Source organism: Micromys minutus (genome assembly GCF_963924665.1).
Source record: "Micromys minutus genome assembly, chromosome: X".
NCBI lineage: Eukaryota > Metazoa > Chordata > Mammalia > Rodentia > Muridae > Micromys > Micromys minutus.
In genome coordinates this window covers 48,433,844-48,460,023 of record NC_137970.1, presented here as the reverse complement: position 1 = coordinate 48,460,023, position 26,180 = coordinate 48,433,844, and the positions used below count along the sequence as shown (strand labels likewise).

Sequence of the window (26,180 nt, the reverse complement as noted above, 5' to 3'; positions counted from 1 at the left end):
TCTCTGCTCTTAGTAACTTCCATAAGCATCCCTGTAGCTAGCTCCCCTAACTTTACTGCACAAACCTTCACCTTTCTCTTTTTCTGCTGTGCTTTTTGTTTTGCTCTGTTTGAACATTTCTAGAGATCAAATTCAGGTCTTATACCTGCTACTGTCTATGCTTTAAAATAACTCTTTAAATTTTTATGGAATATATTTCTTTTACTGGGTGGGGCACATGTGGAACAGAGTTAGTTCTTCTACTGTGTGGGGCCTGGGGACTACACTCAGGTCATCAGGCTTGGCTGCAAATATCTTTACCCATTGTGCTATCTCAGTGACTTTAAGAAAACTTTTATTTCAAAATAATCACATATTCACAGGAGGTTGCAAAGGGAAGTGTGCACTTCATTCAGATTCTACCAGTTAGGCATATATTCACTTATGTGTGTGTGTCTATGAATTTTATCTGTAACCTCACATGACAACTACTATCAAAATACAAAACTTTGCCATCACATGGTTGTGTCATGTTACCTCTGGAACTGTCACAGCCATCTATAACTCCTAGAAATGACTAATTAATGTCTTCCCTCTGTAGTTATGATTTTACAGTGTTGTATGAATAGAACCACACAGTATTATTCTATTGAGATTGACCTCGGGCACCTAGCATAATTTCCTTGTAATGCACTCAAATTCTTTGTGTATAACAATGGTTTATTCCTTCATATTGATGCACAGTATTCCACTGCTGTGCCTGCTGGGTTTTTTAACCATTTACCTTTTAAAGTACATTTGGATGTTTTCCAGTTGAAGCTATTATATGTAAAGATGCTACACACATTCATGTACAAGTTTCTACATGAAAATATGCCCTAACTCTCTGGAATAAATTGCCCAAGAGTGCAATTGCTAGCTCATATGGCAAGTCTATTTTTAGTTTTGACAGGAACTGCTAAATTATTTTCCAGAGTGGCTATACCATTTTACATTCCCACTAACGAGATATGTGTGATCCAGTCTCCGAATCTTCACCAGGAATTATTATCACTGTTTGCTTCTAGCCATCTTGAGAATTGGCTCATACATGGTACTTCTCATCTTTCAGGACCTAAAGAGTCTCTATAGGGCCATTTCTAACTTCACCTGGACTAGCTCACTTCTCTCTCCCTTGTGCCATATTTGATACTTTATTTATCATTGTGTTTTAGTTATTTATTGTCAGAGTTTGTACATTCTCCTCTACTCTGAGCTATGTGACAACACAGACCATCCAGATTCCTCTTGATTCTAGAGTATCTGATCCAATTCCATTCTGAGCACATAGTGGGTGCTCAGTAAGTGTGTGCTAAGTGAAAGAATGAAATGAGTGGAAAGAAGAGTAGTCTCCCTCCCCTCTCCTTCAACAAGGCTTTTTAAAATAGACATCACGCCTTCCTCCGTGTCTCCCAGCAGCAGTTAATAGGGTGCTCTGTTTGTGTAGATGCTCAATAAATGTCACCTAAACTGTTCAGGTGGCTTATCTTTCCTCTGCACCCATGAGATAAGCACATGAAAGAGAGAATATACCTAAGAATCCTTGCATTGAGGATCATATGTCATAAATTTTGTAATATTCTTATAATCTCTGCAATCACTCAGCATTCATCTGTGATGAGAAATCAAAACAAAATAGTTCTTTAAGTCAAAGAACGTCTATGTGACCATCATTTCATAGCCTGGTTACATATGAATTGGGGAGGGCAGTGTTTTATATCCCTGAATTCCTTTTGCCATCTCAGAAGGATCTGGGATTTTTCTGTTTTTCTGCACTGGTGTAATTTGACATGTTGATTATGAGAAGGTCATTAACTTCAACATTTTTGATCACTTTTTGACTCTGTATTTTCTCAACTCTGAAGTCTGTTAATTTGTACTTGTTTATATGTCTCTGTAAGAGTTACTCTGGCCCTTGAGGACTGGGATATGTTTTGTCTGGAAAGTAGATTGTAAGCCCCTTGAGAGCAAGGACCTTATAATTCCTAGGAATGCATTCTGGACATTGTCAGTGTTCAATTAATGACAATATTGGAAGTCTGACTAAGGTTACCTGTCACACTGATGTTTCCCTTTTCATCTGTAAAGCTTCATGCCCTCTGCAAATAGCTGTTCAGCTGATATGATAGCATTGATTCTACTCAAAATTAGTTACCCACTGCAGCTTGTTCTTTTGGGTACTTTCAAGTTGTAATTTTTGATCGGGTTGATACTGTTCTTGTTCTCCTTATAATACTGTGCTTACATATGCACTGGGGAGGACTCTATTTCAGAACCCTCAAGTCCTCTGCATAAAGAAAAGTAAACTGATACCATGTCAGTTTTCAGGGCTTGTGCCTCTTGCCCCCACTCCAAGTGTGATTGCTATCTAAAATTCTCAAAAGGAAACCTTCATAAGTATTCAATATATATGTTTTATTTCTCTTGGTTCTATACTATGCCCCATGGCTATGAAAGTTAAACAGATATGATTTTTTTTCAGTGAAGTCTAGGTTGTGAAACGAAAAGGGAAAAATTGGCCCATTGGTGATGGTGAAAGAAGGTGAATTGTTAGCAAAAGTCAGGTTTACTACATGTAATGCACATACAGCCTGGTCCACCATGTAAGGTGGATAGTTTGGACAGTTTGATGTGATAGGTTACATTTCAATTACTGGATAATTCAACTATCCCTCCAACACACCCTACCACTACTGCAAACCCCTAACTAAAGCTCATCTTTTTCTGATGATTCATGCCCTTCCTCTTTCCTACAGTGTACTAAAGGAGGTGTACCAGGCCTTCAATCCGAAGGCAGTGGTTTTACAGCTGGGAGCAGATACCATTGCTGGAGATCCGATGTGTTCCTTTAACATGACGCCAGTGGGAATTGGCAAGTGTCTGAAGTATGTCCTTCAGTGGCAGTTGGCAACTCTGATTTTAGGAGGAGGTGAGTAAAAAAGAAAGTCACCAAGAGAATTTGTCAGTCCTCCTCTATACATTCTTGACATAGAAAATAGGTTGAATTTCTTGGATTGACTAGTACTAACCTGTATGTGGCTCAGAAGCCTAAGTCTATGAAATAGATCACTTCCTCAGTTCATCATAAACAAGTACCTGGGCTCATCCCTAGTTGGCTTGACATGTGCTTTGACACCTAGGCACCCTGAAGTTTGTTTCAACTCTGAAATAATGGTTCGGAGTAAAGCATTTGCTTAGCAAACACAAGACCCTGAGTTCAAACCTGGGCAATAAATAAAAAAGAAAAAATTATCTCAAGTTATAATAGAGGATGTCAGCTCCAAAAGACTATGGGCCTTTTCTGTCAGAATAGTCATTAATTCAGCTTTTACCATTATGTTTTAGAAACATAGCGATGAAATTCTATCTCTCCTCATACAGGGATAGTAAATACATGAATTAATTGAATAGGTAAGCTGAATTCAAGAGTTTCTCGTTTCCCCCAAAGTGTGGTTTTGTTATAATGAAGTAAACTTGAGAGATCCACAGTCAAGATCTTGTTCATTCTTGCTTCCCTCATACTGATATTGCCATTAGTTAACTAACAGAATGCTAGGTCTATTTGAAAGAAGCATTTATATAGTTGGAACCTTACCAAACCTCAGCCACCTTTATAGGTGCCTTGCCTAGGATCTTCTGTTTCCCTACCAGCCACAGTCTTTATTTCACTGGATCAATAAATTGGTATATTAAAGTAAGGTCAAGTGGATTGAGATTAAAATGTACATATATGTCACCAGGCTTTAAGGTACATGCCTATAATCCCAGTACATTGAAAATACGATCAAGAGGATCTGGAGGTCTAACATAGACTAAATAAGACCCTGTCTCCAAGATGAACCAAAGTGCATATATGGAGGCTAAAGAGATGGCTAAGTGATTATGCCCTTGCCTCTCTTGGTAAAGGACCCAGGTTGACTGCCCAGCCCCCACTTGGCAGCTCTTAACCCTCTGTAGCTACAATTCCAAGACCTAATGCCCTCTTCTGGCCTCTGTGAGCACCTGGCATATATGTGGTATACATAGATACATGGAAGCAAAATATTACACACAAATTTTTTATAAAAAATTGTAAATGCTTATATGATGAACAAATTAATGGTTTGTTTTTATCACCCTCTTGTAAAACCCAGTTCCAGGTACATTCTGGGAAAGGCCTTATGTAAACAAGTGAGCATCCAGCACAAATATGCCAGCTTAGTCCTTTGACATTCTCAAACCCCAGAGGGATCAAAATTAAAACTGCTTACAAGAGACACTCTCTTATGAAAAGCTGGCATGAAATTTATTAACTTCATCTCCATAAAAAAGATGAAATTGATAACCGTTGCATGGCATATTACTTTCCTTAACACTAAGGATGGTGATTGTGATACAGGTCTGGCTAGAGGGGAAGACCTTTCTTCAGCAGATATCTGTGAGAATTTAACTTTTGTCTGAGGCTACAGCCTTCTCTTAAAAGAGTCTATTAGCATTAGCTCAAGCTCTTTTGCTTTTTAACCTCAAGCTTAGCCCTTGAATGTGTGTGTATAACTCTTCTTATGCAATATGTATATTTCTGAAAATGCCTGTGCATAAGCGTAATTTTTTCAAGTCTAACATTATTATGTGTAAACAAGAGTAGCACACTCCTTAATCTAAACCTATAGTGATTATTTTTTAAAATACATAACTATTCCAAATAAGTCTGTCTTACAGATTAATTTTCCATGCTAAGGATGTTTAAAGTAATATCCAAAGTGGATAGCTGAAATCCTCTGCTCTTATTAACACACACATCATTAGTTGAGATAGATACATTCTTAAGTTTTCCACTGAGGCCTAGAGGACACACACCAGAAACCGTAGCCTCCCTGACTTTTCCAATAGAAGGAACACTTAAGAAAAGGTTAATGGTATGTCCCAGCTTATATATGTTAGCCCAGTGTAACAGTGAATACTATCATCCATTGTTCTTAAAAGCATATTATTTTGGATGACAATGTATATGGTCACCCTACCTAAAATAGAGCTGATTCTATTTTCTTTGGTCGGCTCTGAGGTTAGGAAATTATCCCATTATACCCTTATACTCTTGGAATTTAGCTAAAGGCCAATGTTCTAATACTTGCATGGCAAAGCACATCCATTCAGCACAAAAATATGCTGATTATTAACCAGTGTAATATGGCTGCTGGGTGACTGTGACAGGACCTGACGAGATGGGTCAGGGTGTCAATCATCAGCCCCTTCTTCAGCTCACTCGCTTTGATCTCTGCCACTAGGCTTGCATTTTGTGGTGAAAAGGAATGCTGATATTAAAAGAAGGAAGTCTGTTTCTGTCAGCACTTTCCTTTTCTTTTTCCTGGATGCCTTTAGGACTAGATCTGCCAATAGCTTTAAAATACAAACTGCAGCCAACAGTTACTTTATAGAATTATTGCAAAATTCATCTGAAAAACCATCACATTGGGTGGGTCACCTCCAGACATCTGGGTTCCAGGGTTCTCGGTCTCGTTAATGTGTCGTGGGGAAACTGAGGCGCTTGCCTTCCTCTGGTGAATATTTGCTGGAAGATGAGAGCCTCTTTAATCTGTGTTGCCCTTGAAATTCCAAGTTTCACTCTGTGCGATCTGACTGGTCCACCCACTGGGGGGAGGGGTTACAAATATCATTAAGGTATGCTTAAGTAGGATTCTGCAAGTTGAACTTGTCTTTTTAGCCCTTTATTTGAAACACTTTTCTCTCCTTCCTTACCCACCCCCTTCCCTCTCCTGTTGTTTTGTGACTATACTTTCCTAACTTCACAATTCTTGGTGAAAACAGGAGGCTACAACCTTGCCAACACGGCTCGTTGCTGGACATACTTGACCGGGGTCATCCTAGGGAAAACACTATCCTCTGAGATCCCAGATCATGAGGTAAGTAAGGCTCTGACAAGTCCTCTCTTCTTTAAGGGGAAGAGCTGAGTCATTCCACCTAATCAAAATCACGTCCTCACCACTCAATACCGTTTTGTTGAGAGACACTTCAATAACAATAACACACTGTTTTGGCAGAATAGTGGACTCTTGTTCCAAAATAGCCAAGACCTTCTGCGTTTTTTTTTTTTTAAACAAAAGCTCTCAAAGGCCAACCAACTTTAATTTCTCAATTAATTACAGAGACTGTGGGAAGGGGTCACCTGTTCACACAAAGAACTCTTTGGAATATGTACATGTTTTCAGTCTCAAAAGGGAAGGGACTAGTTTTTAAATATATAAGTGAAGTTTTGGGTTGTTTTTAGGGGTGCCACAGGTGAGATGAAACACATAGTCTTTGGTGTTCATCCTGTTCTCTCAATTGTCTTTAGCTAATGTAAAGTTAAGGAACCATAATCACTAAGAAAGTCAGATCTGTTGCGTTTCCAGCAATTAGTGGTACAGAGATCAGGGCTGGACCATCCAAACTGAAATATGTCATTTGAACCTTTGCCATTTCCTCTAGTCATATGAGATGGCCTTAACAAAGCAGAAATGTGTTTTAGGTTTCCCAAAACAAGTAATAGAAGCTGTCTGGGACCTGTGAGCATGTTGATCATCACTAATTCAAAGGTCTACCACACCTAGTTCCACCTACTCCCTCCCCCTGGCGGGGAGTATTATCACAAATGAAGATACAGCCTTAGACTGTGTGACCTAAAATAAAATAACAAAGCAGTTTGTGAAGCCCCACCTTCTCCAGCTATTTCCGAAAGATGAGGGATAGTGTCTTGCTTGTAATGTTATGATTTCTGCCAAATGTATTGCTGTATACTTGAGAGCATTATGCTTTTTGAAGTCCCTATTTTTTTTAAATTAGAAGTAACTTAAACTAATTTGCTTCCAATTTTCTTCAAACCATAGGTGAGGTATAATATGTAACTCACAGAAACCACTCAATATGTCTAAAATACAAATAGAAGGCATTCTATAATTTGAGACAATTTGCCAGTGTCAGGGTTAATGGAAGCCTCTTTTCTTGACTTGACTTACCTTTATTCAGTATTTGGAAGCTTAATGAAATATAAAGGTAAGTGATGTGAACAAATGTAATTGCTGTTATTGCTGTGGGAATATCTCAGATTGCATTGTAATTTAGAGCACTGGGACACCAAAAACTGATCAAGTTATGTCAGAAAGCAGCCATAAACTGTAGTAGTCTGAATTGAGAGTGAGTGTTATGTTCCTCAGAAGCAAAAGCAAATCTAATGATTCATCTGTATTAAAAGAGTGATAAAATTTTAATAAACACGAATATTGCCTCTGGTACCTGGAGAAACTATGCACCGGAACAGATGGAGGTTCAGCCTTATAGATTGAGATGCTCTGTCCTTATATGGACTCGTTCTGCAAGATTAAGTGAGATGTAATGCATGTCAAGTGCCTGACACACAGTCCGTGGCACCTAATAGACAGTTGAGAAATGCAAGTTCTTTCTTCCCTTTTGTGTGTTCCACACTTCTCATACCCAGACATTTATGACTCTGTCATTCATATATTTGTCCAAACCCTTTGTGAATCCCTTCTGTCATATTCTTTGGGTATAAGAGATATGAGTCATCCAAGAAGGAACAAAGAAGAAAATTGAAATGACAGTCTTCAGGTACAATGAGATATTATTTTAATGAAAATTGCCAAAAATAGACCACACAGTATGAAGGCCTATATAAGTTTTGTGTCACAATACACAGTTGCACACAAATATCCGATCTGCAATCAGATCATCAAAAGGAGATAAAACAAATATTTTCTGTGTTTCCATTATTTACTAGGAACTGTACTACTCTCAGTGTCTTAAAAGATGCAGAGGTCAGTAAGACCGTATCCCCTATCTCATGTGACTGGAGAGAAAGAGTGTGGAAGTGCAGACAAATGCAGAGTACGAGATGTAAAACTAGACAGGCACACTTGCATTCTCTCTGTGTGTCTGTCTGTCTCTTTATCTGTCTCCCCTCACACCCCCTCCCTCTCTCACACACACCTATAATCTCAGAAGTCTAGCTACTAAAGAAGAACTGTAAGTTTGAGGCCAGCTTGGGCTGTACAGCAAGTTCCAGACCTTGTCTCAGGGGAAAAAAATGGTGGGGGCTGGAGAGATGGCTCAGTGGTTAAGAGCACTGACTGATCTTCCTGAGGACCCAGATTCAATTCCCAGCACCCACATGGTGGCTTAAACCTATCTGTAATACCAGTTTCAGGAGATCTAACACATTTTTTCTGACCTCCATAGTTAACAGACATGTCAGTAGAGCATCAATATACATGTAAGCAAAATACCCTTACACAATTGTTTTTGAAGCAATTAGAAGATAGTCAGAATGGTGGCTGAGGACATGTGCATCAACTGTGAAGGGAATACAAAGGAGAGCCCAAAATATCCTGCCCTCCAGGAGCCAAGGGGGGTCTTGAGAAATACAGTTAGCACAGTCACAAGGTCAAGCTATTGCAACAGTCAACTATGGCCCAGCTCACCTACTATCTCTGCGCTCATTCTTGGACTTTGTTCTTCCATCTCCTAGGATAATATTCCTCCTCCTCTTCCAAATGCCCTTTCCCCAATCCTGTGCTGTCTTCCTAGGTCTAACTACAGTCCTGTTTTTCAAAACCCTGTACCCTAAATTTTGAGCTATTCCTTTACTCCCTTATTCACAGGGCTCCTACTACTTGTCAGGACATTTTTAGATCTGGATTCAGGTACACAAACAAGTTATACCCAGATACTGCTCTCTAATTAAGGCAACAAAGCAGTGTGTTCTAATGCAGGACAAGCAGGAAATCAAACTTGGGAACTAAATGGAGAGTGGTACACAGTTTTAATCTAACATTCAGCTGAGGCAGGAGGCTCACAAGTTCAATGATAGCTGGAGCTACCTACATAGCAAGTTCCAGACTAAACTAATGAGACCCTGAACCTTTGAACTGGATATTCAAAGACTTCTTGAGAGTTTGCCAAGTGATGATGAGAAAGTTCTATACAGTACACAAAAAAGACAGAAGCTGGAAGACCAGTAAGAAATGTGCTATGTGTTTATTACAGAATGTGTAAGAAAATAGGAACACTTAGAGCTTTAGTGGAAATTGTGATGAGATATGAAGAATCTTAAATGGTGCATTTATGAGCCTGAAAAATATGTTTATAGAAAGCTAATTTGAAACTGAAGAAATACTCCAATGGTTTTAAAAGCACATACTATTCTTAAAGAAGATGTAGTAGGTTTGGTTCCCACAACCCACAGGGTAGCTCACAACTGCCTATAACTCCAGTTCCCTCTTCTAACTTCTGCAGGTACTAGTCATGCATGTGATATACATACAGTACATACATGCAGGCAGAACCACACATACACACATAAGATAAATAAATCTGATATTTTGAATTGAAAAAGCTTACTTGTTAGAAAATAGATTGCAAAGGGGTTAAACTTGTAAAAGTTATACAACCAAGTTAAAGTTCAGGTATATTCCTAGAACACTTAGTCAAAATGTCTGTGAACAGAAGTACAGATTTGGGGGTTTTGTTTTTGGGCTTTGGGCTGCCTTTTTGATAATTTTTATAACAATTGTATATAAATAATGAGGTTTCTTGGTGATAAAACAGGAATCTAAACACAATTCATTTATTGCAACTATAGCTTCTACACACATAGTGTGTGGATAATTTTATAGACGATTTTAAATTTTTGGCATAAAACAGTATAAAGGGTTTGTATAAGATGTATAAGATTGTATAAGATCAACACTAAACTATTTTAGATTTTGGAACATTTAGGGTTTCAGATTGAAGATTCTCAAACCTGTAATATTTGTCTGGTCACCTGTGACTTGTCTATTTTAGCTCTCTGTGTTTAGCAGAACATTAAGCAGCCACCTAGCTGGCATTCCTTCATTGAATAAACAACTAAGCAAGCAAGTATATAAGTATGTGTCAGATTTGTGCAGAGAGGTTTCTCTTTTTAAGATGGGAGAAATGGAAATATAGTCTTTCTGAGAATTGCAAGGCAACTCTAGTACCAACTTTCTATCCTTTGCAAGAAGCACTGTATATCCAACCTGTGAGAAATCCGTATATTCCAAGGAAAATTCTCCATTGTCATGCAGGGCAAGCCCAGCACAGATTCTAGAAGCATTTCAGGGTGGCTCTTTGTGCACAGCCTCATGAGGTACAAAATGGTGATGACAGAAAGCCAGTAACCATGGAGCTGATGTCAGCCTATGAATTGAGGAGCCAGGTTGGACAGACAATCATGGAGTAAAAAGACATCAGAACTGGGAGCGCTTTAGGGAATTGGAGCGTGCATGATCAGGCCCTGAAACACTACCATGAGGAAAAAAGCCCAAGTATGACAGAAACCCATAAAAAGCCAGTGCATTGTTAAGTAGCACTATTACATGAAAAAACAGTTTATAATGTAGTGTTACTATTTAGATCCCATGATCTATGTTTGAGTAAAGCAGTTTTATGTACAGGTTGAACATTTATAATCTAAAAATCTAAAATTTGAAAGAACTTTTGAGCCCCAGAACACACATAATCATTGGGTTTACTAACAACAACAATAAAAACTACTTCACCAGACTACTTTTGATTTAAAAAATAGGAAACTTTATCATTAATATTAAAAAATACATATAGCCATTAAAATAAATTAATTTATATACAAATTTATACTAATGTAAAAGTCTTTAGATATAATCTAGTGAATTTATATGGTTTTATTTATAAGTAACAATGTCTTAATCTGTTCTCTCATCCCATTTACTAATATAGTCTTAAATTTCTAATTTTAATTTAAACTGTACAATAATCAGGCTTTACACAAATTTTGTTCAATTTATTCTTAAGTATTTCATGGTGCTGATTTTTTTTTGTATGTGGAATACCCTAAGCAATTTCTGATAGTTTGTTGCTAGAATATGAATCTTAAGTAGAATGTTGATCTTGAGTAATGTAACCTTGCTCCTTGCTTTTCTTATAATTATTTAGCATGTTCCATGCACATGAGCAAATCATGTACAAATTTAGAATTTTAAATCTTTGTATATAATCGTTATATCTTTTATTCCTTTTTCTTGTCTTACTACACTGGTTGTAATTGTGGGCTAAAGCTATCAGTACAGTGTTGTGTGAAAGCACTCAATGAACATCTTTATCTTTGCTTATTCCTAATCAAAGAGGCATCACACTTAATTTTTCCTGAAAAGTGTGGTGTTGGCCATAGTGGTTTTCTTTCAAGGCAGATTCTTTATTAGGTAGGTCTTTTTCTCACAAATAAATGTAGAATTTTGTTAAATGCTTTTTCTTCATCTTCTAAAATCACCATCTAGTTAGTACCCATTATTTAGTTCGAATGAAGACTTGTGCTGACTTTTTTCATGTACAATAGCTGAATTCCTGGGATAAGACTTATGTGATCATGATGTGTTATCTTGTTTATTTAGTTTGCTGAAACTTGGTCAAAGGTTATTGTGCTTTGATGAGGATGGTTGACCTGTTGTTTTCTTACAATGTACTTATCTGGTTTTGATATCAGGACAGTGGTTATCTTGCAAACATTACTGGAAAAGTTTTGAGTTTTGATGCTTTGTGGCTACTAATACTAATTATCATTTCTTAATTCATATTAGTAATTTATCTCTCAAGAAATATATTCCTTTACTCATTATTATTGTTTTAAATGTCTACAGATCTATAGGGATATCCCTTCTTTTTTCATTCATGGTAGTAACGACTTCTATTACTACGACTACTACTATTTTAACTTACGTACTATCAAGTTCCCTGAAGTGTGTTTTTTTTTTCTTTTGTGTATGTGTATGTTTGTATATGTGCCCTAGAGATCCTACTGTCTCTCCCTCCCCAACACTGGATCATTAGTACATAATGGCTTTTACATGGGTAGTGAAAATCAAACATAGGTCTTCACACTTGCCTGGCAAGCAATTTATCAAGTGAATCGTCCACCAGCCCCTGTTTTTGTGTATGTGTGATAAAGCTACACATAGCCTAGGTAACCTAGGACTTGTTTTGTGGTTAATAATGACCTGGAATTCCCAACTATCCTCCTCCCCCACCTCCAGAATGGTGGAAATAAAGGCGTGTGTCATGACATCAGGCTTGTGGGTTTTGCTTTTTCTGAGATGTAGTTTTTTATTTCAATGGCTTCTTTTGTTATTTTTTCCCTTGTGCCTTCTTTTTGTTGTTTTTCCTTCTTATTCTAGTTTCTTACAATAGAAACATAGCTCACTGGGCCAGGTAAGATGGTGTGTGCCTTTAATCCCAAGACTTGGAAGGTAGGGCAAGTAGAGCTCTGTGAGTTTGAAGCCAACCTGGTCTACACAGCAAGTTTCAGACCAGACAACATAGTAAGAACCTGTTGCAAAACAAAACTTAGCTCATTGATTTTTAATGTCCTTTTTTTTTCTAATAGGAGCATTTTGAGCTATAGATTTCTATGTAAGCTCCAAATTAACTGCTTCTCACAAATTTTGATAGATTTGTTTTTCAATTTTCGTGTGATGCAAAATATTTTCCCCTTTGACATCTGGTTTATTTTAAAATGTAAAGGCTTTCTTTTTAATAGACTGTCAAATATTTAAGATCTTTTTCACATATTTTTTTAAATTATTTTTTATTATTTTTGATATTATAATACTACGTCATTTACCCCTTCCTTTCATATACTCCCACCTTGTTCTCTTTTAAATTCATAGTCTCTGTTGTATTAATTGTTGTTACATGCATATGTACTTAAATATATATTCCTAAATGTGATCTTCTCAGTCTGTATAACATTACTTGTATATATGTTTTCAGCATTGCCCATTTGGTATTGGATAACCAGTTGGTGTGATCTTCCCTGGGAAAGACTAATTTCTCCTACTTTAAGCAATTTTTAGTTGCCTGTAGTTCTTTGTGTAGGGCTGCGGCTTTGTGGGCTTTCCACCACCATTCCAATGTTAGCATGTCTATTGTTGTCCTTGCTTAGCTTATGTTTGGGAAGTCATGCTGGTGAGACCTTATTGGTACAGTCTCACAGAAAACCTCCAGATCCTCTGGCTCTTACAATCTGGAGTTTCAGTGGTTGTGAACCATCATGTGCTTGAACTGACCCAGATCCTCTACAAGAGCAACAAGTACTGTTAGCCATTGAGCCATCTCTCTAAAAGCCCCTATTTTATTTCTATTTAATTCTGTTGTTACCAGGGAACATACTGTGCATCATTTCAGTTCTTTTATGTTTATTGACAATTTTTATGGACAACATATGATTGATCTTACAAAATGTTTAATATATAATCTATAAAGAATATGTGGTCTGCTGTTCTTGGATGACATCATTATCAACTGAGTCAGACTGACTGTGGGTGTGCTCAATATCTTTTCTATCATACTGAATTCTTTATTGCTTGTTCTGTCAATTGCTGAGAGCTGAAATTTCTAACCATGATTTAGAATTTTGCTATTTTTAAGTTCTTCCAATCTGGGCTTGACATATACTTTTTAAGTTTGTTAGTAGATGCATACACACTGAGGGTTATTATGTCTTCTTGATGAATTGATTCCTTTATTATTTTGAGATATCCCTCTTTATCTTCATGGTTTTGAATTCTGCTTTGTCCAATTTAAATATTATTACATATTTCTTTATTATTGTGTGGGTGATAAATCTTTTTCTCCCCTTTTATTTTTAATGTATTAACCTCTTCGTGCATATAATGGATTTATATAAACAACAGATAATGATGCTTTCATAATCAATTATGATAATTTCTGCCTATTACGTAAACCAATTTATAAATTTAGCTTAATATCCATCTTCATCTTTGTTTTCTATAATCTCATCTGTTCTTTGTCCCTCCCTTCCTCCTTCTTTTCCTCCCTCTCCTACCTCCCTTACCTCCTTCCCTTCCTTCCCTCCCTCCTTCCTTTCTTTCTTTCCAGACATGTTTCTACACATATCCCTGGGTTTCCTGAAACTGACTGTAGACCAGGCTAGCCTCAAACCCACAGAGATCTGCCTGCCTCAGTCTCCTTTGATCCTCATGCCTGTAATTAACTGGTATTAAGGACATGCACTTCCACACCTGACTTTATCCCCCCCCCCTTTTAATTACATGATTTGGGAGATTTTGTTTGCTTTGTTTGCTGTGTGGTGCTAGAAATGGAGCCTAGCTAGAACTTTGTACATGCTAACCTAAATTCAAAAGAAAGAAACCAAGAACAGATGAGACAAGTAGAAAAACACATAGGAAGATGAGAAGAACACTTGAATATTTTTCAGGATTTCATTTCATCTCCTTGCTTGCTTACTAGCTATATTTTTTGTTGTTTTTTTATAGTTGGTTTAGTTTTTCCAGCAAATTTTAATTATATTTTATTTATTTGTGTGTGTGTGTGTGCGTGCACACATGTGTGTTTGTGTGTGTGTATGTGTGTGTGTGTGTGTATGAGGGTATGCACATTTCATGGTGCATGCACATATGGAAATCAGGAGACAATTAGGAAAGTCTATTCTCTCCTTCTATCATGTGTGTCCCAGGGACTGGATTCAAGTCATCAGGAGTGGTGGCGAGTGCCTTTACTCTCTGAGCCATCTTACTGGCCCCAGCACAAATTTTTAATTTTGGGTTTACTTTCAAATATTGTTACTTCACTTCCAACAGTGTTCTTGCTTTTCTCCCTTTCCTTTCTATTATTCTAGCCGAAAACTTTTTTATGCTGTACAATAAATCCCTTTGATGCATTGTTACTGTTTTTACTTTAAATGGTCAGTGATACTGTATTTTATACTTTATTTTAAAATATTTGAAATTTACTTAAAGTAAAAATAACAAATCCAATCTGTTCTGCTGTAAATAACACTTTTTGACGGGAAAAAAAAAAAACTATTTCTAAGACTTAATTCCATGAGAAGAAATGCTATTGTAAGACTTCAACCCGTCTCTTTATTCTTTGGCTTAGTATGTAACAGATCACTCGCCTGCTTCTTCATTCAAAATATGTTGACGTGGTTTTAGTTCAAGTATATGACAAAAACAGAGCTTCACAGGTATGAAAAGGATGGGGTGTTAGCTGGAAAAGTGGGGAATGTTTTAATAACCTTTTCTGATCATTGTGTATTCCCTGAGACTACACCAAAACAAAACTCTACAGATGGTAACTTCTTTAATGTTAATGCAGCATGGAGCCTGAAAGCATCTCAGTGAATTTTTACATTCTGTTAAATTTGAATTTCAAATGGATATTTGACAAACCCACCCCCCTTTTATATAGTATTAGTATTTGGAAAATATCAGTTCACTGGGTTAGGAAAACATTCAAAATGTTCATACATTCCATGTAGCATGAAAAAACATCGATGCCATCACTGCATTCACTGGGGGAAGAAGCTTAAGTTTTGAAATGCTGTCAAGCTCACAATGGCAGAATCAAGTTTTCAGAAATTATAGTTTTGCTTATAACCATAAATTTGTTATTATTAACAACCAACACACATCAGTTGTTTACCATAAAATCATAGGCTCACTTCATTTTTAACAAAGCATTAACCACATTCCAAATATTTAATCATAATGTTGAATCATCATAATCTGTCATAATCATAATTGTTCTTTTGGGAAAAAGTAATATTCCATGAAAACTGGCTAGTTAATGCTCACAGCTTAATCACAGACAAGCCATTGCATGACAGTCTATACCAAAAGCACCTCATTATACTTCCTATGAATACCAAATCCAGCAGCAAGTTTTAACAAATTATCAGTTTTACTGCTTCAACAAAGCCATTCTCGAGTAAAGTTGGATTTTTTTGGTGAGTTTATAAAGACCCCAGTGGTCTGCTTGATGCTACTGCCTGAATCTGTGCATGGTGCCAACAGTTTCCTCACCAATGCTTTTGAAGTGCCATGCGAGTATAAACAACAGTGTTCCAACACAAACCATGAGCTTCAAACAAGTTATTCAGCACTTTCAATATTGTAGCACCACTTCTGTTTGTGTCTAATCATTCACATAAAAGAAAGTCTTCTGGTAGGATTATTTACTACTGATACCATGTGATAGAAGCAAAACAGCAGATCAGGCTGCACTGACATTGGTCTGTTGGTAAGAACACAGTTCAGAAAATGGATTGCTATTGAAGTATCCACATTTGCAGTTAAATGTGTCAATCATTAAGCTACAGTCACTGAGAAAAGACAGTGAATGGAGTATTTTCACTAACTTTTCTTCCAATAGGCAATAAAAGTGCCAACTCTTGAGGGCTCTATTGTCTTCTGAACTTGTGGCCTGCAGTTCTCCGATCAATAAACTTATCCATGAAGCATCCATAAGATGCTTCAGTGGCTTTTCAGTTCTAATTCAAAAAGTGCTAACAAACAATTTTCAGTGTTTATTTATTTAATTAGTTATTGGGTTTTTTCTATTAAGTCAGAGTTGCACTGCATAGCCCTGACTGGTCTGAAGCTGTGTAGACCAGGATGGCCTCAAATCTACCACAGACCTTCCTGCCTTTGTCCATTAGCTACCGTGCCCAACTTTAATGGGTTTATGATATCCACACTTGAAATCCTCAGCTTCCAACCAAACATGGCAGCTTACATATAGAATCTAAACACACAAGAAGCTGAGGCAGGAAGATCGCTTCAAGTTCAAGTTTAGCCTGGGGTACACAGCTAGTTCTAAGGCATCCTGAACCAATGATTTTAAACTCCGTTTCTATATATATTCATCTTACTTTATTAATTGTCTGGAATGCTATAACTTAAATGATGAATTATATTTTTTCAAAAATCTGTTTCCTATGAAACTATATGAGAAATTAGTAACAAAAATAACTTTTATCATATTTCCATTTCTTATAATTTCACTCAATTTCTTTAAAGTGACTCCCTTCCTTCCATGAGTCAGACCCCTCACTTAGGCTTAGGCTTCATCATTTTCAGGTTCTATAAAAATAGATGTTGCAGCACTGGTTTGAAAAAGCAAGGCTTTTCATCTTCTTTGTTCAGCCAACAACAGCACAGGAGGGTGACTTCAGTTCACGACAATTTATTATATATTTCTAAAGAACCAGAAGAGAGGAATTGGAATGTTCTTGCTACAAAGAAATGATGAATATTGAAGGAGCTAAAAATGCTAATTACCCCGATTTTATCATTACCCATTGTGTACATGTATCAGATTATAATACCACTGTGCCTATAAATATATACTGCTATTATCTGTCAATTAAAATTTTAAATTAACATCTAAAAAATACAATATGTAAACAGTAATCAAAGGATATGTTAATGTCTATTCCTTTAAAAACACAACTATTTTTTTTACTATATAATCTAGCAATTACATTCCTGGGCATTGTTCCCAGAGAAATGAAAACGTACATCTACATAAACTATAAATAAATGTGTAACTTTAATAGCCCAAACTGGAAGCAACCCAAAAGTCTTGTAATTTATAAATGATTAAAAAGAGTATGATCCATCTAAGCCATGGAATACTATTGAGCAGTTAAAAAAAATGAACTGTTAATGTATGGAATAACTTGGATGGGCCTAAAGACAGTTACACTGATCAAAAATAGCCACTCTCAGAAGATCTGACCGAAAATTGTACTACAGAGCTGTACTGACAAGAACAGCGTTGCATTAGCATAAAAGCAGAAGGAAATATGGACCAAAAGAATAAAACTGAGGCCCCAAAAATAAATTCACTCAACTACAGCCACCATATGTCTGACAAACTGACAAAAAAGAAAACATACATTGGGGGGAAAAGGAAATAAAAACAGAAAGCCTCTTTAATAAGTGGTATTTGGAAAACTGGATAACTACATACAGAAGGAAATTCGATCCACATTGCTCATCTTATACAAAAATCAGTTAGAAATGGATCAAAGACTTTATTGGTAAACCTGAAACTCTGAAACAGCCAGAGGAAAACAGAAGTAAAGCATTTCAGAATATGGGCATAAACAAGAATTTTCTCAAAAGGACTCTAGTAGCACAAGAAATAGCTCCAAAATTGACTAATGGGATTAAATTAAATTTTATATGAAATCATGAAGCCTCTACACAACAAAATAATCACCAAAGTGAAGAGACAATCTATGAAGTGAGAGAAAAACCTTTCCCAATTACACACCAGACAGAGGTTTAATAGCTACAATCTATAGTGAGCTCTAAAATTTAAACACATAAAAAACAACAAATAATCCAACCAATAAATAGGTTCTCTCAAAAAAAAAGTGCAGAACTAGAGGGATAGCTCAGTTGATAAAGTACTTGCAATGTAAACATGGGGACCCAAGTTTTATTCCCAGTGCCCACATAAAAAGCCAAGTATTATGGCACAGATGTGTAATTCCAGAACTGTAGACCTCTGGGGCTCACTCACAGGCCCAGTGAGAGGCTGTCTCAGAAATACAGGATGAGAGCTACAAAGGAAGGATACCCAAGTTTGACCCCCCCCCCCACATGAGTCTATATATACACACCAGAAATTTGCAAATGTCTGATATAAGTTTTGAAATTGTTTAATATCTTTAGCAATCAGGATAATGCAAATTGAAACTTTTCTCAATTCTATCTCACTCCATGCAGAATGGCTCTCCCTCAAGAAAAGCAATAAGAACAAGTGCTGGTTAGGATTCTTTAGGAATATAAACTGCTGCTGTCCATGTAGAAGTCAGTATGGAGGTTCCTTTTAATAATTAAAAATGCTACCATATGGCCCAGATAGATAGACCACCCCTGTATGTAAAGCCAAAGGACCCCAAATCATATAACACAACAGTGCTTGTACACCCATGTCCATAGCTGGTCTGTTCACAGTAGCTAGCATACCCACTGAGAGATGACTAGATGAAGGAAGGGTGGCATATGTGCATAAAGAATTGTATTCAGCTGTAAAAGAGAATGAAATTGTAATACTTGCAGGAAAGAGAACTGGTGACTTTTATGTTAAGTGAAACCAGCGAGGCACACATGAAAGTTTCTCTATGCAGTCCTGGTTGTCCTGAAACTCATTTTGCAGACCAGGCTGGCATCGAACTCAGAAAGCTGCCTGCCTCTGCATCTGGAATGCATGCCTGCTGTTTTGTAGACTATTTTGTACATTATTCAAAAACCTACTTTTTCAAGACATAACTACCAATCACAAAACAGTACAGGTGGAAAGTATTATTAATTGTTGTTAACACGTCAGGGCTTAACTCTGCCATTTTAGTTAGTTTTAGTTTGTTCTGTTTCTCCCTCCTACCTTCGTGTTGTGTTGGATATTTTGTCTTGGCAATCTTCTTTTAGCACTTAAAAAATTGGCCTCTTTCTTCTTGCATCCATAGCTTTGGATGAAAAATCACCTGTCATTCAAGCTATTATTCCTATAGAATAGCACATGATTTTTCTCTAACTGCTTTCAAGATGTTTTTCCTTATATGTTTTAGTGTTTTGTTGGTGGTGATAGTGGGTTGCTATTTTGTTGTTGTTGTTGTTTTGTTTTGTTTTTGAGACAGGATCTCTCTGTGTAGCCCTGGCTAGCCTGGAACTCTCCGCAGACCAGGCTGGCTTCAGATCCACTTTCCTCTGCCTTCTAAGTGCTGGAACTAAACTTGTGCACCACCACCCAGTTGTACATTTGTTTTTATAATACTACTTTCTCTCTCCATGGGGCTCTGTCAGTCCTGTCTTACTAATCTGAAACTCTCCCCCCCCCCCAGTCTCTTTGTTGTTCAGACTTCGTACTATTTTGATTTCGAGTTCACTAATTTTCTTCTCTTTCATCTCAATTACTCTATTTGGCTTCCCATTTATTTGGGTTATTGTATTTTCAGTCCTAAGATGTCCATATCTTTATTAATTTCTTTTATTACTAATGTTTTCTCTATTTTTTCTAGTGTGTTTATAAATGCTAACTGAAATATTTTGTGAAATAGTTAGGTTCATTATCTTGAGATTCTCATTGGGATTGAAAATTGCCTGGTTATCTTTATAACCGATGAATTTTTTGAGACTTTTAAGTGTTCAGGCTCGTTTTATAAAATTGATGGCAACACTGCGCTCTGCACTGGAATAGATGGCAGCTTGAGCTCAGTTACCCACTGCACCAAGTACTCTCACACTTAGGGGGTTAGCAGACAGAGTGTGATTTTGTGGCCAACCTGGGCTTATACAGAGAACTCTAAACCGCTCTAAGCTACATAAGTGGGGCCTTGTCTGAAAAAAAGCAAAGAAACAAAAAAGAAAAGACTTTAGTAAAATTCCTCTCAACCAAGGATCTGTTTCATGTTGTGCCTCGATGCCAATTCTCAGGTACCCAGTGAGTGCCTACTTGAGAAAGAGAACATGATGCTAAACCGGATGCTTTATGAGTTTAGCCAAACTCCCCTAGTAGTTTAAACTGATAATTCACAGGCCAAAACATTAAAACCATAACTAAATGAAATATTACCCCTTATATGAGTAAAGAGAGCTATAAAGAGAGACAAATGCTAAAATATGAATATTAGAATTTTACATTTTATCAAGTATCCAGGGAGATATTCTATTATTGAAAGACTATATGGGTAGGATTTATGAAATGTGAATGAGAAAAGCTTAATATTAACTTTTTAAGTTTGTGTGTGTGTGTGTGTGTGTGTGTGTGTACATATGTGATGGGAGGGTGTGTGTCATGGTGTGCACATAGTAGTGTAAGAATAACCCAGTGGGCCTCATTGTTTCTTTCTATCTGCATTTAAGTTCCAGTGATCAAACTACAGTCATGAAGCTTGTTCTACAATGGCTTTTACTGACTGAGCCACCATGCTGGCCCCTTTAACAATTCATAAACACCCATTATTTATGTATATGCTGGGTCTTTCACATATATTCATGCATGCCTCATAACAACCCTGGTGGGTAGGTATTATTTCTCTTTTACCAATAGGGGGAAAAAAGTAACTTGCCAAGGATCAGCCATAGCTGAAGCCCAAAGCTGACACATTTCTCAGCTTATCTGTTCTCTTTGTTGAGTGATAGGGCTCAGGATTTTGGTGTAAAGAATACATGGCTGAAAAGTGAACCTTTGCAGAGCATGTACTAGGGGACAGACAGTGTGCATCAATTCTCAGTTCTCAAAGCATTCTTTAGTCCAGCCTCTCAAAAATCCTAGAAGAAATAGAAAGTTGATTGTTCAACTAGTCTGTGCCCGGCATCACACTGGAGCTTATATAAATTGACTCTCATGCCTCCTCACAGCCCAGTGAAATATGTTATCCAGATAACTATGAAGGAGCTGATATGAGCCTTCAGCACGCTTGCCTGCTACTTCAGGAAGCTATACAGGACACTTTTCTTATCAGCATTTTATAGAACATGCATTCCATAAAACATGAAGGTGGGGTATGGCCTAGAAACACAAAGGTCTTTCCATGTCCGTGTTTTTGTCTTTTGGGTTGTCCTGGATGGCTCCTCCTCCCAGTTATGGTACAATTTCAGAGCATCCAGTCGTTTCCTAAAGCATATCAATTAGCAGAGACCTGCTTGGAAGAACAGAAGTAAGTCTTAGTAAACAAGAATGCTTGTTATTACTTCATTATTGAGCCAGAAAAGCCCCAGAGAACACTGACACCTCTCAAAGTAGATGGTAGCCATATTTCTTTTTTGCTTTTGTTTTTTTCTGGCTAGTACAATTGGTATTTCTGGTGATATAATGCTGAACATCCTTGGTGTCTACGCACTAAAGGGCAGCAACACAATCTTTACTTTTTTCTTTCCAATTTGACAACTGAGACTATCTCCAGACATTACCAGGAGTTAGGAGCTGAGCAAAGTTGCCCTCTGTTGAGAAGCACTGGCTTATAGTAATTATAATTATCATTCTTGAGTTACTCATAAGCATAAAGGCCTAAATAGCAGACTTTCTTAAAGGGGCTTTTTCTTGATTGACTTACATCTTCCATAAAACCTGTTCAGCTGTACTGAGCAGGGTCAGAAACACCAAAGCAATTAAGCTGCTAGATAAATATGTAAAGTTTTGTTACCTCAAACAACAAAGGAAACTGAATATAGCTTGACTGCTCTACTCAACTGATTCATCAAATGTCATTCAGTCACTCACTGAACACTGACAAGTCCTGGGGCTATACTGATAAACAGTTCAGGCATGGTTCTGACAAAGAGGAAGTTTAAAATCCAGGGAGAAAGGCATGCTAAAGAGCAAGTAAAAAGGAAGGGAAGGGAAAGAAAGTCTAGGTACCAACAAGATGGTTCATCATGTAAGAGTGCTTGATCTCATGGCTAACTAAATTCAGTCCTACGAACACACATGGTGGAAGGGCAGGCCCACATATAACACTGTCCCCTCAACACACGCACAAACACACACACACACACACACACACACACACACACCACAACCACGACCCACAGCAATGAGACTAGTAACTAATATAGCGGCCATGCCCACAGATTCTGAGGTTAGAAAGAGCTTGGCATATTCTTGATACTGAAAACAGACCACAGTGGCTGGGGAAGGCAGGGAAGGCATTAGAGGCATGAGCTGGAGTAGACAACAAACCAGGGCTCGTGGCATCTGTAGGCCATGGCAGAGTTGAATCTCATTCTTTTTGTTTGTCTTTTTTTTTTTTTTTTGACATTGTCTTTACTTACACTTCAAATGTTATCCCCTTTCCCGGTTTCCCCTCTGGAATCCCCCTCATTCTTATTGAAAGTTAAAATTGAAAATTAAAGTTGAAGGCTTTTCACAGCATGAATAAATGATTTTTTGAGATTATAACAATTGATAAGATGTTGCTGACTGTGGAGATGGGATGGATGATACTGTTTAGTTATAGAATTGACATATGTGCTGCTGAAAGTCAAAAGACTAGCTTACTAAAAGGGAAAGAGATATTCTTTCCCTACCTAACTAGTTATTCAATGAAACAGGAAGCCATTTAGTTCAACAGATTGATTAAGCACCTACTATATACAGGGCTTGTGGTACATGTTGAAAATACAAAGGAGTAAAAGACCCATCATTTGCTTGAAGCCTGGCAGGAAAGACAAACATATAAACAGACAGCTTCAGTTGGCTGTGTTAAATGCTCGGAAGCATGCACAGAGTCTATAAAGTCACAGAAGAGAGCCAATTAGTCTGACTCGAGCTGGAGAGTGGGTTAGAGGTCAGGAAAGATGTTGTAAACATGGTGTCTGGGCTGAAGCCTGAAGTGAGTATTAGCCAGGAAAATGTGTGAAAACAGAGGAAGGAGAGGAAGCAGCAACCAAAAGCTCAGAGCCTTGAAACATGGTGATAAATTTCAGAAACGACAAATACACATTTGAAGACAGAAAAGAATAGGACATAAGTGGAGGGACATGAGATTGGCAACAGCTGACAATTACAGAGCACTTAGATGTCAGGCACCATGCTGGGTGTCGTACAGGGATAGCTTAATCCTTACAATTACAAGCCCAATAGGAAATGGAGACCAGGATACTGGATACTTTGCTCATAGTGTCTGTCACACTATCCAAGTTAAGATTCAGTCTAAGCAGTTCAGCTCTGAGCCACAGGAAATCTCAAATGTCATCTTAAAGAACCGAGACTGTACCTGTTAGCAAGGCTGAGTCATGGGAGGGCAGTGACGTGGTCAGATCTGTGTTTCAGTGAGATGACTCAGGATGATTTAAACAGGCCCCACTGGCTGCAGACAGATGGAATATATCAGGGAAGTAGGGGAAAGAACTTGAAGTAGGGTTGGAGATGAGGAAAAGATTTAAGAAACGTTTAGGAGGTTGCATTAGCACAACTTGGTGATTAATTGAATTCTGGGGGCAAAGGAGAAGAAGAAATCTAGACTGTCACCATGTTTTCTGGTTTGGGTAACTGGATGATGTGACTATATAAAGAATACAAGGAAGAGCACTTAAAAGCAAAGCATTTTTTATGCCAAGAACTAGTGCCAGTAAGACAGCGAAAGGAAGCCATTCAGAATGGGTCATGACTGGGTGTAGGTCTCAATGGTAAGAGCACATGAGGAGAGGGACAAGGACACTGTGGGAAAGGGTGACCATAGGGCCAATGGGAAAACTGTAGAGAGTTTCATTAAGGAACCGTTAAAAACAAACTCACAAGCGGAGTTTTTAAAAATAGAATCACAAAGATAAATGACATATCACAGCGATAAAATCATAACTGGACTCAATATTTATGAGTGTTTATGCTATGGGCTCTGCCACTTAACAGCTGTATGACAATTGGCAAGTCACTGTACCTCAATCGCTTTAGGATTAAATAAAAATCTAATGTATGGAAAGTGTTTCATATAGTACCTGATAAACAGTATTAGGCAAGTAACTGACAAGAATTGGAGAGGCAGTTGAGAAAAGCCAAGTGAGGTACTCAGAAGCCTGGAGAGTGCACCTCAAGCTGGATTCATAAGTGACTGTAGTTTTCTTTAGTGGAGACAGAAGAATTGGAGGGATATGCTGTGAGGAGGCCCCAGAGCACTGGTAGGAACAAAGCTTGAACTTAAAGAGGTAACAAAGACAGCATGGGGTGTGGGGGGGACGCATTGGGAAATCAGGCACATCATAATCAGAGTTCTGCTAGTAGATAGTTATGTGACTCAAGGCAAGTTCCTGAAGGCTGCAAGCTTCTATTTCCTTGTCTCAAAAGGAAGTAGAGTAGCAGCGGCTGAAGAATGGCTGCCACATGGTCATGCTTCAGGAACTGTTGGTCCCCTTTTCTACCACTTGGCACTTACTTTTCTAGGGACACTGAAATAAATGCCAGTTAGCCTTCCTTCATGAACTCATGAAACAACACAAAAATAGAGGTTATGGAGTAAGGTAAATAGACGAGTTCCCTTCGCATTGCCAAGTACAATACTGGTGGTGCTATGGGAGCCGTGACAGTAATCGCTGACAGGAGTGAGGGAAGGCTTCGCTGTCGTGATAGTCACACCCCAGCTTTTAGTGTCTAGTGCTGCAGAAAAGTAGCAGAAAATAGGGAGATGCCATTTTAAAAGGAAGCAGTAAACACTTTAGCTTTTGTTTTCCTAGTTGATATCCCGGAACTGTGATGTTCAAGAGAATGTTCTTGTCTTAAGGAAAATGACTTCTACAGGCTTATTATATGAATGAAGTAAGAGGGGCTTGGGGTGACTGAGAGGAGTAGAAAGACTTTAAAAATTCAAGGTTCCTATGAGAGAGGCGAGGTCCAGAGCCCAGGTTAAGGATCTATTATAAGCCTTTTGCTAAAGTCAGGAGAAACAAAAGCTACAAAGCCAATATGGATCATTTCTATCTAAATGAAAAGTAATAAACTTCTCAAATTGCAATATAAATGCATTTACTTGACTTTTATAAACTGAATGTTCCTTAGCATGGTCCCCCAAATGAGTGCATGCTTGCTTTCATTGTCAGAGCTCAACTTTCCTAGATATGTCTGTCCCTTTTCCCATTCCAGTTCCCACTCATGCCCCATAAAGCAAGTTTCCAGCTCAAAGTTTACTGACCTGGAATAGGAAAGAATTGGCAGCCTGTGCTTTAAAATACCCGAAAATGTTTGGCAGTATCATACTCTGCTTTGACCTTTGGGGCCAGCAAACATCTTTCCTTTTTAAGACAATATCCCAGTTACTTCTCATAAGCGTGCACTTTCATGATAGATACCTGCTAAAGTAACGTTTCCTCACCTTGGTACAGAAGAACCATCTCTTTCTCCCAATTAGTACCATAGCAGGTGTTCTGGCCAGTTTCGTGTGTCAGCTTCACACAAGCTGGAGTTATCACAGAGAAAGGAGCCTCAGTTGAAGAAATGCCTCCATGAGATCCAGCTGTGAGGCATTTTCTCAACTAGTGATCAAGAGGGGAGGGCCCCGCCCATTGTGGGTGGAGCCATCCCTGGGCTGGTAGACCTGGGTTCTCTAAGAAAGTAGGCTGAGCAAGCCAGGGGAAGCAAGCCAGTAAGTAACATCCCTCCATGGCCTCTGCATCAACTCCTGCTTCCTGACCTGCTTGAGTTCCAGTCCTGACTTTCTTTGGTGATGAACAGCTATGTGGACAGTGTAAACTGAATAAACCCTTTCCTCTGACTAAAACAATAGGAGACAGATTCAGACTTCTTCAAATTACATCATTTAATAAAATCAGAAGAATTGGTTGAAAAACATTTTA

General features: G+C 37.8%; 1 protein-coding gene across 3 annotated transcripts in view; it reads left to right on the top strand.

Annotated features, from left to right (window-relative positions):
• The window catches only part of HDAC8 (histone deacetylase 8), a 201,831-nt gene that overhangs the window by 94,514 nt on the left and 81,137 nt on the right, over positions 1-26,180 (top strand). For all 3 annotated transcript variants that reach the window (XM_080910311.1, XM_080910312.1, XM_080910313.1), the window contains exons 8-9: positions 2,775-2,947; positions 5,824-5,918. In XM_080910311.1, the coding sequence (XP_080766437.1) occupies positions 2,775-2,947; positions 5,824-5,918 (268 nt within the window). The remainder of the gene's footprint in view (positions 1-2,774; positions 2,948-5,823; positions 5,919-26,180) is intronic.